Consider the following 13,361-nt stretch of genomic DNA (forward strand, 5'->3'; position numbering starts at 1 on the left):
ACAATACCGTAACAAATGCTGTGTACAACAAATGCTGTGTAGTGACCACTTCCGTATTCACCATGGTGGTTACACACACCATACAACTGGTAAAGGTGTTTTGACCATCTTCCGTCTTCACGAACATTTTTAACTTAAGGTCTTCAACAGGGTAAGTAACGAAAGCCTTATTTTTCCTCGTCGTATTTCCGCTATGTTCGAAACGCATCAGGTGGAACACCAGAATTTCGGGCAGTTTCCACAGATCTAACTTGATCTTTGCTTCTTTGAAGCCACCACAACAATCACAATTCAACCTATTGTTTCCTCCAAGAATCTCTTCTGCTAAATAGGCATCCAGACATGAGTATATGGACGGTTCTTTCTGGTTTGTCTTCTTAGCTGCAGACAAATCCTCTAAGTAACTGGAATCATAAGTGTCATTAATTTTCTTGCTCCAAGTGATTACGACCATCACATCGTCGTCATCGTTGGGAGGATTCACAATAAAATCGACACTGAGAGGACGAAGGCTGCGCGTCTCATGATCTCCCCATAATAGGCCCAACTTATGTCTCTGTTATCATCACCTTGAGGAAGCCGGCGTAGAGGTGAAAGCAATCCAAAAACGATCGCAGCTATGTCACTTCCAGTAACTGATTCTTTCTTGATGTAGCTGACCAGAGGTGTTCCGAAAAGATTGGTGCTTGTGCCACCATCAGCTGACCTTTCAGCATACCCATGAAAAATTATTAGTCGAACTCTTTTTGCTCCATTACAGTTCATACGATAGGCAACTATTTGATCAATTTCACTTATTAAACTCAACAGCTCTAGGGGCTCCTCAAAGTATTCAGACACTTGGTATTCAGATACCTGCAAAGCAAAACACACAGATAGTACTAGTAAGGTCTTTATTTCACGATATAAAGGGCCACATATATAAGAGAAGGACTCGTAAGATCATTACTTTAGCGACAAGAAGACTTTGACCCTGTTTTAAGCACCAAGCAGTCCCTAATGTATATGTGAGATCCCTTAAGCAACCGTCTTTAAGTCTTTAGGAACTGTTACAGTGTATAACATTGGCAGATGGCATCTATCGCTGCTATACACTGTAACCTTCAACGGACGATTTGTCTCTCATGGCAAAGGCAAAGATAAGCATGTAAACAGGTCATACTTTACTGATCTTTTTGCACAGCCTGTGCAGACTACTGTTGTGGAGTATTATCTATAAGTAGGGTTCATAGTATTTCAAAAAGAACTAAATTAAATTTAAATTATCTATTACGAGATATTGTAAAAGTAATATAATAGTTTGAAAGTATGTGTTACTAATAAAATTAAAATGATCTAAAAAGAGGAAAATTATAAATAAAGCTAAATATATATAAATATTAAACATAAACTATTAGTAAAAATACAACATCAAAATGAAAACTCTTGATAAAAAATATTATCGTAAAGAAACGCTAAATAAAAAAATTACATAATGAAATGCCACACTTGAATCGAGGTAACATTGCAATTTTTTTTTTCAAGTATTATAAATATAAAATATTTTATGAAAATCATGGTAAAGAAGTGCAATCATTATAACAATTATTAATATTTATATTAATAGTAGAATAATATTATGACAAAGTGATACTAAGTGAGAATAACGAGCGACTGGTTGTATTGAGTAAATGAAAATTACTAATAAAATATTTATAAGTAAAGCATATATTTAATCTTGAGTAAAACTGTATCAAATAAAATTATAATAAAATATACTATTGCGAAAAATAAATTAAATGGTAAATATTAAAAATATATATTTTATAAAAAGTTACATAAATAGATGCAACCATAAATTATATATTTAAAGTTTTATTAAATTTTGATATTGCTATAATTATTTCTAGAATCTTAAGTTCGATTATAAAATAACGTTGAATATCGAATATTAATATTTAAATTATCTAGATTCAACATGAAATTAATGCGTAATGTATTTCAATGAACAATGATTTGTTAATTATTGAAGAATAGATAAATATATATGTAGAATTCAAAAAAAAATTATTTAAATAGACACAACTATTAGAAGTAAAAGTAGACAATTATCTTCATAATTGGTTTTCTTTGAGCTAATCTAATAAAAAACTGTTAACAAAAAAACTATTAGAAATAAAAGTTGTGAGAAAAAAATATAAATAAAATATGATAACACAGTTCTATAATAAATAGATGCAATTGTAAAATGCCTAAAAAAATTCTATAAAAGAAAGAGTTTTTTTTTTACGAAAGTACGTAAAATGTACAACTAAAAATCTTAACTATTGTCGTCATCTATTCAAATTATTGTTATGATATATAGATTACTCAATAATTGCTCTCTTTATTTTGTTGGGCCTCTAGAGGTCCAATAAAGGCCTAATTGTGAAACGACAGAACAACACATCCGAGTCGGAGTCGGAGTCGGAGTCGTCGTCTTCGTCAGTCGCACTCCATACCTCTCCAATGGCGGCAGCTACTCAATTTCTCTCACAACCTTCATATCTCCGTGGAACTCTAAATCAATACCAATTGAACCAAACCTCAATCTCCAGAACCCCAATTTTATCCCTTAAACCCACCTTCAAACGCTTCTCCGTCAAAGCCGCCGTTTCCCAAAACTCCTCCAAAACCCTCACGAAGGATTCTGCGTCGTTCGATTACTGTTTCAATAAATCATCAGATGGGTTCCTCTATTGCGAAGGAACTAAGGTTCATGATATTATGAAGTCAGTCGAGAGAAGACCTTTTTACTTATACAGTAAACCTCAGATCACCAGAAACCTAGAGGCGTATAAAGAGGCATTGGTAGGAGTGAGATCTGTGATTGGTTACGCTATCAAAGCTAATAACAATCTCAAGATTTTGGAGCATTTGAGGAGTTTAGGCTGTGGTGCTGTGCTTGTCAGTGGAAATGAGCTCAGGCTTGCTCTTCGTGCTGGTTTCGATCCCTACAAAGTAAGATCCTTTAACCCATTGCCCATTTAGACAGCTTAGATTCTTTAACTAGTAGGTGTATGGATACAACTTGGAGTTGACTTCATCCCAATAGCAAAGTCTTTGACTTGTTGATGGAATCAGAATATGAGGATACTGATATGAATGGTATGAATTAGGTGCATTTTCAATGGAAATGGCAAGTTGTTGGAAGATTTAGTTCTAGCTGCTCAAGAAGGTGTGTTCGTAAATGTCGATAGTGAGTTTGACTTGAATAACATTGTGGAAGCTTCTAGAATCTCTGGCAAGCAGGTCAATGTACTGTTGCGTATCAATCCTGATGTTGATCCTCAGGTATGCTTAAGTCTTAACTTTATGTTAGCATCGTAATTGGTCTGCACAGCGTGGATACATGAGTGAGCGTTTCTGTTTTGTTACATTTTTTCAGGTCCATCCATATGTAGCTACTGGGAACAAGAACTCAAAGTTTGGTATCAGGAACGAGAAGCTTCAATGGTTTCTGGATGAGGTGAAAGCACACCCCAAAGAGCTGAAGCTTGTTGGAGCTCATTGCCATTTAGGCTCTACCATTACGAAGGTATCTCCGATTATAGTTGCTTAAAGAAAACCAGATGGGTATGGATTGCTCTCTATTTAATGCCCCCCTATGTTTGCTTTTGCTCCGTCTCTTAGATATTGTCACTTGAGCTCTACATATTTGCGTATGTTTCGTTTATTCAGGTGGATATATTCAGAGATGCTGCAGTTCTCATGGTGGAATACATTGATGAGATCCGTCGTCAAGGTTTTGAAGTCAGTTACTTGAACATTGGTGGTGGTTTAGGGATAGATTATTACCATGCCGGCGCTGTCCTACCTACACCCATGGATCTCATCAACACCGTAAGAGCAACATCTCAAAACTGTTTCCTTCATTTGCTCTTAAAAAGTACTGTAATTGGTAGAATCTTTATAATCCTTGATGTGTTTCAGGTAAGAGAGCTTGTTCTCTCACGAGACCTGAATTTGATAATCGAGCCAGGGAGGTCGCTAATTGCAAACACGTGCTGTTTCGTCAACCATGTAACCGGTGTGAAAACGAATGGAACTAAAAATTTCATAGTGATTGATGGAAGTATGGCTGAGCTTATCCGTCCCAGTCTTTATGATGCTTATCAGGTAAAATAAAACCGATGTGCTTCTCACTACAGCGTATGCCATATGCATATTTTGGTTTCCTTGGAGTTACAGCTAAAGCATCCTCTTGTTCTTGTTTCTTAACGCAAAAAGCACATTGAGTTGGTCTCTCCTACACCGCCTGAAGCAGAGGTTACCAAATTCGACGTAGTGGGTCCTGTTTGTGAATCTGCTGATTTCTTGGACAAAGACAGAGAGCTTCCCACTCCTCCACAGGTATGATAAGGATCTGATTCTGTTTGGCAGCTCAAGTAAAATGTGGAATCTAATGAGTTCAATACAGGGAGCTGGTCTGGTGGTTCATGACGCTGGTGCATACTGTATGAGCATGGCTTCCACTTACAATCTCAAGATGCGTCCTCCGGAATACTGGGTACCAACACATTTTCTTGATCTTGTTTTCTGGAGAAATCACAGGAGAACCGAAAGAAATTTTAACTTGTTTTCTTAAATTTGTGTTGTTTTTGTTTTGGCAGGTTGAAGAAGATGGGTCGATCACTAAGATAAGGCATGCAGAGACATTCGATGACCATTTGCGTTTCTTTGAAGGTCTATGAACTCTTGAGATTTAACTATACTCATCATTGTTGCTTTTTAGTTGAATTGTATGATTGACTATTCAGAATCAGAGCCATAATGCTTTTGCTGTTTTAGATTTTTCACATTTTGTGCTTTTGATTCAAAGTCCTCAATAAGTGATCATATGGATAAGAAAAAGGTGACAACTGAAGACAGAAAAGAAAAGGTGAATTGTGGGGAAAAAGGTTTTTTCATACCCCACTATGATCATAGGTTTAATTCATACATGATCTATGATACCGTGCCAAATTATACTTTCATTATACAAAACTTCAAATTTACTACATTAACTTATAATTTTGTGCTAAACCATACATGAAACATAACAGTGTTAAATCACCGCTAAAACTTGATTATGTGGCTGACATGTGTTGTTTTAGGCCAAAAACGACATTTTTTTTTATATGCTACTATTAGACGACGTAGTCTTGGCCAACGCATCTTGAGTTCTCTACTTCAACCTCTCAACGAGGAAACACGATTTGAGACTTACAAAACTGTTAAATGTTAATTAAATGGCATACAATTGAACATTAGGTCGAACAGCAAACAGGTTTATAATTCATCTCCCGACGATTATTTTCTTCCCAGCAAACTTCAGCTGGTCGATCTAAGCTCGTCGGCGGAATTTGGATCAAATTCGTCGATTGACGAATTTGAAACGAATCCGACATCAACATGGCAACATTTCTGTCGACGCTTCGATCCCGGTACACTGTCCGTGGACACGATGGAGGCGAAATCTTGAGATGCAGACATGATAGGAGGAGATGTTGCGACCGTCGCGACGGAGGTTATGTCGGTTTGAATAGCTTATGTGACCTTTGCGGAGGAGGAGATGGGTAAACGAAGAGATAGATAAAAGAAGAATCTGAGAAGTGATTGAATAAGAAATTTTTTGAGATCGAGATTTTAAATTGTTGAACTTGAGATCGAGAAAAATCAATTTTAGAGATTTAAAATTTTGCTTGATTTGTTGTAAAATTAATCAAATGACATGTGAGGAATTAATGAATCAGACGTGGATGTGGTGGTGAAGAAATTGATGTGAGAGTGAAGGGATGATCTTGATGAAACGTTTAAAGAACATACAAATTTAATTAGTAATCACCTATAACAGATTATGAAGACATTGAGATAACAAATCTGTTGTATAGTTGCTAATAGCCTGGATTTCACTAAACCCAAATAGTTGTGTTCTTCGGCGAAAGGTTGAAGAAGAAGAATCAAACAGTGCAACGTGGCAACCATGTCATCACAATTTAACAGTGATTTAACACTGTTATGTCTCAGGTATGGTTTCGCACAAAATTATAAGTTAATGTAGTAAATTTGAAGTTTTATATAATAAAAGTATGATTTGGCACAGTATCATAGATCATGTATGAATTGAACATATGATCATAGTGGGGGTATGAAAAAACCTTTTTTCCGTGAATTGTGGGTTATGCTTAGTTACTTTAATACTATGAGTCCAAAAGTTGTCCATTGTCCAAACACACAAAAGACTTGAGAAACTAACGTAATGCCAAAAGTGTTTCATTTGGTTTGTAAGGTTGAGGAGAACATTGGGGGTGCTAAGCTAGTAAAAATTAATTAGATTTCAATAGATAATTTTGGAGTAAAATGTTCTTTTGTTCTAAGTAACCATTCATATCACAAACCTAATTATTTATTTACAGCACCAAACACTAAAAAGGAAAAAAATAGAGCAAAAAAAATCTACACAACAACACATAATAGATTTACTCCTTTTTGGTCTTAATTCTGAGTTTGATTGGTCAGATGGGCTTCTGTTTTTCTTTCGATTTATTTTAGTTAAATTCGGTTGACATAGTAAGTACTCGAATTAAAATTACAGTTTAAGATTGTTACGGCTCCTCCGTCAAATTTCTCTGAAGTGGACATTTTCCCAATTTGATTAGGCGCTGAGTGATTCACAATTTCACATCACAACAAGTGTAGAAAAATTCTAGAGTTTTACAAACTCTATATCGAATATAAAAATAATTTGTATTCCATGTTAGAAACGCAAAAATCGAATTGAGAAAATATACGAATTATATTTAAATTAACAAAATCAGAAACAAATTACAACAGCATAATATAAAGCATAAAATAAATCACGGAGGCAAGATATGATATCTCTTTTCTTAATTCAATAAATCGGCCGTAAGTGCTTTCGGATACAAACTCTATATCGAATATAAAAATAATTTGTATTCCATGTTAGAAGCGCAAAAATCGAATTGAGAAAATATACGAATTATATTTAAATTAACAAAATCAGAAACAAATTACAACAGCATAATATAAAGCATAAAATAAATCACGGAGGCAAGATATGATATCTTTTTCCTTAATTCAATAAATCGGCCGTAAGTGCTTTCGGACAATCACAATTTATGAATCCCAGGATACAACCGATCACGAACTATTACAGTAGCACACCCGTAATAGAACTCAAGCGAACAGATCTACGTTATACTCTCGAGACTACTAAACTAAGAACTTACTTGGACTAAGCAAGGAAGAAGGAGAGAGAGATCTTCAGAGGAAGAAGTGCTTATGTTTTTGTGTGTGAGAAATAACGAGAGACTATGTCTCTATATATAGTGGAAGGAAGGAGGTCTCAAGAAAATATTCAATGAATATTCTCGGAGTACTGACCAAGTTTGCTTGGAGTTCACACCAAGTCTTTCCAAAAAATTAAATGGATCTAAAGCTTTCCAAAAAACTCAAAAGTCCAAGGCCTACGGCCCGCGTCCACGTCCATGCTCGGCCCATCCCGCGTCCATGCTCAGTTTCCCCCGCGTCCGTGCTCGGCCCAGCCCGGTCCGGTTCGGTTCACATGTGGGAATCTTCCCTCTTCCATCTACACACTTTTGAAACTAGAAGAGTGTGAAACTATATATATATGAGTGAAAAATCAGTCATATTTCCGATGTGGGATATTTTCCAAACCATCCCAAGTAGCTTACTTCACACTCTTATTTCTCATTCAAATCAACTCCGTTTTGGACGTATGAGTATACCATCTTGTAGTACTCGTTACCAGCTTTTCATTGCACTATCGACCCAACAATTCCGATCAGCCATTTGGCCGGAATTTGGCCGGAAAGTCACCGGAAAGTCACTGTCCAAAACCTGCAATTTTTCTGAAATTTGTTTCTGAAAATTCAGTTCCAACATTCCAAAACTATAAATATTTAATTAAAATTACTAGACTTTATTTTTTCACTAATAACATCATTTAATTTTTAAATATAATTTTACAATCTCAAATCTCAAAAAAATGTTAATCTTTGCTATAAAATGAATCATAATATAGTAAATAACCATTTTGAATTATATAAAATATAAAACCAATGACACTGATATATTTTGATCATCTCTTTGCAAAGTAGCTGGCCAAAATTGTCATTTCCAGATATGAAAGAACAACATTACCTTCATGTATTGTGAAGGATGCAACAAAAGAAATTGCAACTAACAGCGTTGCCACTATGAGGAGAGTGTTGGCCTGAATTTGATGTAATTATGATTTGGTTTGGTGACAAATCTATAGTTATTGGTACCTTATGCAAACGATGTCGTGTGTAAGCATAGGTTGTTTATGCATTGGTGTGTTCCCGTTCACATCTCGTCCATTAATCATTTTCTCCATTCTCTCATATCCAAATATATAAGTGAAGACTTTACTCCCATTTTTCCAGTAGCAATGTGAAGCACATTTTGGCCATCTTTATTAATCATCTCTTGAATCGGAGAGATATCTCATCAACCTATTATGGATATTGATATGACCTCCTTTTGCAGCCATGTGAATTGGAAAGAATCTATCATCATCATTTATGTATACATATGACCTAGATTTTCTTAATAAATAACAAAATTCTTTGTATCCTATGAATTATGCAAATGAAAGACATGTACTGCCATTTTTGTCTTTCAAATGAATAAGACTTTGATTCATACTAATAACAACATCAAGAATATCTGGTGACAAACAAACAAGTGAAAAATCAGTTAGTTAGCAAAATATAAGTAATGAAATGAATTTAGTGAACAATCAAATAAAAATACTTAAGCAGTAGGAATTATCGAGCAAGTGAAAAAATACGTTTAGTAAAATGAACTTAGTGAACAATTAAATAGAAACACTTAATTAGTAGAAAGTAACAAGCAAGTGAAATAGTAGTTAATTAACAAAATTCACAAAAAAAAAAAAAGCAAAACATAAGCAATAAAATGAATTTAGTAAGCAATCAAATATAATCACTTAATCATTAAGAATTAACAAGTAAGTGAAACAATAGTTAATTAGCGATATTGGAGTACAATGTTATTTTGTTCTAAGTAACCATTGATATCACAAACCTAATTATGTTTTTAACTACAGCACCAAACATATAAAAAAAAGAACAAAAAGAAAAAAAAAAGTACACAACAACACATAATAGATTAATAACTCCTTTTTGGTCTTCTTACTTCTGTTTTTTTTGGTCTTCATTCTGAGTTTGATTGGTCAGATGGGCATCTGTTTTTATTTCGGTTTATTTTGGTTAAATTCGGTTGACATGGTAAGTCCTCGAATTAAAATTACGGTTTAAAATAGTTACGGCTCCTCCTCCGTCAAATCTCTCTGAAGTCCGATTATAGTTTGGCGCTGAGTGATGAACGGCGCATCTCCGGCTCATTCGTTGGTATCAACGACCGCCGTAGCTGGTGGCGGTAGAAGCAGCGGCGCCACCTCTGGTCAAGACGATTTCCATTTTCCACCGGATATTCCCTCTATGCAAGACCGAAAAGACGAAGCTATGCGTGGTCAGTTCCATTTTCATGTTCTCGAATCTTATGGTTTCGCAAAATTAGGGATTTATGTAAGAATCGCTAATGAAATTTATCAGTAATCCAGAAGTTTTTGAATGTCACATCTCCATTGTTAGGGTTCTTTGATATTAGTAATTGTTTCAATTTCGCGAGGAATTGGGAGGTTTGCAAAACTTTGAAAATTGCTATCTGGTATTAATATGCTGATTCGACATTTGTATTGCTAGTTACTTTAAAATGATTAGGGATATGAGTAGATCAAGGAGCTTGCTTTCAAGTGTTTGTTTGAGAAAGACCAATCATCTTAATAGATTTGGCTTCTTCTTTTTTTGTTTGGTCATGGTGTGTAGTTTTGAAAGCTGATTTGATGGCTGAACTTGACAAAAAGGTTAAATCTTTGGAAGAAGATAGTTGGATGTTTGAAGGTCCTCGTTCTCGAATCCATCTTATCTCCAGAAGAGGTTTGTTCCTTCTTCTTCTTCTTCAATCCAGTTTTCGTGTATGGTAGTAAGTTGTTCACATCGATCTTGAAATTAATAAATGTTGTTTAGTTCAAATGGGTCTTGAATACTTGATGACTACAATAGCCATTACTTTTTCTTTGAATCCAGTGTTAATAGCAGTGATCTGATCATCCCATTGATTCAAAAATTTCATATATTGGCCATTCTCTAGATGAGGAAAAATCGATATGATGAGATGATATTGATGGAATCTGCGGGTTTCTTTCTTGTGTGTGTGTGTGTGTCTCTTCGTGTTTCATTGTCACTAAGACACTCTGCTAGCTGAATCATATTTGTGATAAAATGGGTTTCTGATTAGGTAACTTTCTAAAGAAAGAAGGTGTAGCTGTGGCGAGATCAAGCATTATTCAGTTGCCTAGATGATCAGATTCAAGTAAGAAAAATTCAGAAGTGGTCGTAAGGTCTGTTCAGATCGATGGTGTTCGTCACTAACGCAACTAAAACGTTGACTTTATTTCTACCCATTTTAAAAGGGCTAAAATAGCTATTTCAATGGTGTGTGAATAATTGTGTACCAGTGATGAAATCATTTATGAGTGTGTTATTTACAACATTAAAATATGATTTAAGTACTTTATATATATATATATATCAATGTTCTCAAGAATCGAAATAATCAAACTTATATTTTTATGTTTACTTGGATGATATTTTCATATATCAAGGACAATTTTTAGGTTTGATATTCTTTTCATACAATTTTGAAACTCAAATATTATTCCCGAATTTTTGTTTGTTCCTTTCAAGAAAACTAGGTACCAACCCGCACATAATGCGGAATAAATCGATTCAAATAAAAATTATGAATAATATTATTATTTATGATTTAAGATTCGTTTGTGTAAAAACAAAATCTGTAAGTAAAATTTATTTTTTCGTTTACTCAAGTTTGCGTTTATTTTGTGTAAAAATACGTTTCACACGTTAAATATTTAAATGTGAAAAAAGAATTTCAACGTGGTGGAAATTTTTTTAATGTCTTTTGGTGTTTCTAAAATCAAATTCACATCTTTTATGGTTTACATGGTTATCTACACAAATATGCCATTAAATAGATAAGCAATATTTTCTACACTAATCGATTTATTTTAAACTAATCCTAAACGTGTAAAAATGCAATGAGAAAAATGTATAAAAAGTGGTAAATAATCAAAAAGTGTAGTTCTGGTGAAAACTTATAGGAAACAATAATTGTCTATGGTTTAAAAAAAAATCAATAACATGGATACAATGTTAAGATTGCTGAGTCACATATTTTTAAATAGTCATTAGAATTTTTAAATAGGAGACAAAGTTTTATTTTTCAAATATTTAAATTGGTGAATCGATGTAAAATTGTTTGTGAAATATTATTTATTTTAAAGATTATATTGTGATAATTAATTTAGTAATATACTTGAAGAGTTATCGGATTTTTTAAACCGGATAATAAGTTTTGCGTATCAAATAATTAAATATATGAATAAGTTTAAATTTGTTTGTGGCGTGTAATTTACTTTTATGATTATTGTGATAATTTATTCAATTAATTTTTTGAAAAATATAACTGAATAGTCATTAGACTTTTTCAAAATAGGAGAATAACTATAGCATTTCAATAAATTAAATAAATGATTTATAATTTGTTTTTGTGAAATGTAATTTACTTTTAATAGTTAAAAAGGTTATGCAAGTAATAATTAAATATATTTTCGGATTTTAATAGTTTATTAAATCTTTTATTTTGAAAAACTAATAGAAAAAAATATTGTCTCATATATTTTAGGGCATATTTGTTTAAATAATAGGGACATCTCTATTAATATATAGGGGATTAGGTTATTTATCTATCATCTTCCTAACTATAACAAAAGATTCTTACTAGATGTATGGGTAAATCCCAAAACTTGTTACCTATTTTTATCATAAGCAAAAATTGATCACCACCACCTGAAAACCACAAAATTCTTGAGTTTGTTAAAACTGACTGTGACAAGTGTCATACAAGTGATCACATTTGCCACGTGTCATGTCCTTTTTAATGTGACCTAGAACTTGAACCACACACAAGGGCAAATAACCTAGTTAGATGACACTTGTTAGAGAGCGACGTCACCAAGAACCTCTCACACTCTCTATTCCGCCACCACTTTGCCACCGCAACACCATTGCCTTTTCCATCCCATCTCAATCGTCATTCTCGTCATCATCAAGCCCTGATTCATCTCCGGTAGAAACCTTGAACGATCTCGAGAAACTCGCCGTTTTGGGACACGGAAGCGGTGGAACAGTCTACAAAACCCGTCACCGGAGAACCAAAAGGCTCTATGCTTTAAAAGTCCTCCGGTCAAATCTTAACACCGCGATGATGAGAACAACCGCCGTCGAAGCCAACATCCTCAAGCGTATCGAATCGAGTTTCATCGTTAAATGCTACGGCGTTTTTGTTAACTCATCCGGTCGCTGTTTCGTGATGGAGCTAATGGAGAAAGGATCTCTCCACGACGCGTTACTTGCTCAACAAGTTTTTCCCGAGCCAATGATATCGGCGCTAGCTAACAGAATCCTCCAAGGGTTACGTTATCTGCAAGAAATGAGAATAGTTCACGGAGACATAAAGCCTTCAAATCTCCTTATCAACGAGAAAGGAGAGGTGAAGATTGCGGATTTTGGTGCAAGCAGAATTGTAGCAGGAGGAGAGTATGGATCAAATGGGACATGTGCTTATATGAGTCCTGAACGTGTGGATCCAGAGAAATGGGGTTTTGGTGAAGTTGGATTCGCAGGAGATGTGTGGTCCTTGGGAGTTGTGGTTCTTGAGTGTTACCTTGGAAGATATCCACTGACCAAAGTTGGGGATAAACCGGATTGGGCGGCTTTGGTTTGTTCGATTTGTTGCAGTGAGAAGGTGGAGATTCCGGTGAGTGGTTCGCCGGAGTTTAGAGGTTTTGTTGGGAGATGTTTGGAGAAGGATTGGAGGAAAAGAGGCACTGTGGAAGAGCTTCTTCGTCATCCTTTTGTGATGAACAGATAGCAGTAGTAGTCTCGGTTTTGGTTTTTAGGGTTGAGAAAAACAGATCCACAATAAGAACCGAAACTTCTACTCCAGTTTGGTTTAAACTTTTGGGTTTGGTTCGAGTTGAGTTTTGAATTTTTATCGAAAATAAGATAACTAACCAATTTAGTTAGACTCAAAAATTAAAAGACTTTTAAAAAAATTATTTTCTTAGAAAATTTCTCTTCATTTGAAATAGTTCGGTTTAGTTTACACCAAACTTAGACTCGTCTCAA

The 13,361-nt window shown here is 34.5% G+C and overlaps 2 protein-coding genes and 1 pseudogene across 4 annotated transcripts; all 3 read left to right on the forward strand.

Moving 5' to 3' along the window:
• Nucleotides 1-2,311: 2,311 nt before the first annotated feature.
• LOC104741827 (diaminopimelate decarboxylase 2, chloroplastic-like) lies at nucleotides 2,312-4,872 on the forward strand. 2 transcript variants are annotated; one of them, XM_087486590.1, is made up of 8 exons: nucleotides 2,312-2,979; nucleotides 3,138-3,312; nucleotides 3,407-3,556; nucleotides 3,700-3,861; nucleotides 3,952-4,137; nucleotides 4,249-4,371; nucleotides 4,439-4,528; nucleotides 4,632-4,872. In XM_087486590.1, the coding sequence occupies exons 1-8, from the start codon at nucleotides 2,936-2,938 to the stop codon at nucleotides 4,710-4,712; spliced, it is 1,011 nt and encodes a 336-aa protein (XP_087342716.1). In that variant the 5' UTR covers nucleotides 2,312-2,935; the 3' UTR covers nucleotides 4,713-4,872. The 2 variants fall into 2 exon arrangements, with proteins under 2 accessions (XP_087342716.1, XP_087342717.1); XM_087486591.1 differs by having other exon boundaries at nucleotides 2,416-2,993; nucleotides 3,135-3,312.
• A 4,318-nt stretch (nucleotides 4,873-9,190) lies between these two features.
• LOC104741828 (protein SAMBA) lies at nucleotides 9,191-10,698 on the forward strand. Its single transcript, XM_010462747.3, has 3 exons — nucleotides 9,191-9,561; nucleotides 9,918-10,028; nucleotides 10,390-10,698. The coding sequence occupies exons 1-3, from the start codon at nucleotides 9,411-9,413 to the stop codon at nucleotides 10,452-10,454; spliced, it is 327 nt and encodes a 108-aa protein (XP_010461049.1). The 5' UTR covers nucleotides 9,191-9,410; the 3' UTR covers nucleotides 10,455-10,698.
• Nucleotides 10,699-12,124: 1,426 nt separating this feature from the next.
• LOC104741829 (mitogen-activated protein kinase kinase 10 pseudogene) lies at nucleotides 12,125-13,260 on the forward strand (annotated as a pseudogene). The gene has a single exon (XR_015580409.1). The product of XR_015580409.1 is annotated as a mitogen-activated protein kinase kinase 10 pseudogene (transcript).
• Nucleotides 13,261-13,361: the final 101 nt, after the last annotated feature.

This window comes from Camelina sativa, chromosome 14 (assembly GCF_030686135.1).
Source record: "Camelina sativa cultivar CO46 ecotype springtype chromosome 14, ASM3068613v1".
Classification (NCBI taxonomy): domain Eukaryota; kingdom Viridiplantae; phylum Streptophyta; class Magnoliopsida; order Brassicales; family Brassicaceae; genus Camelina; species Camelina sativa.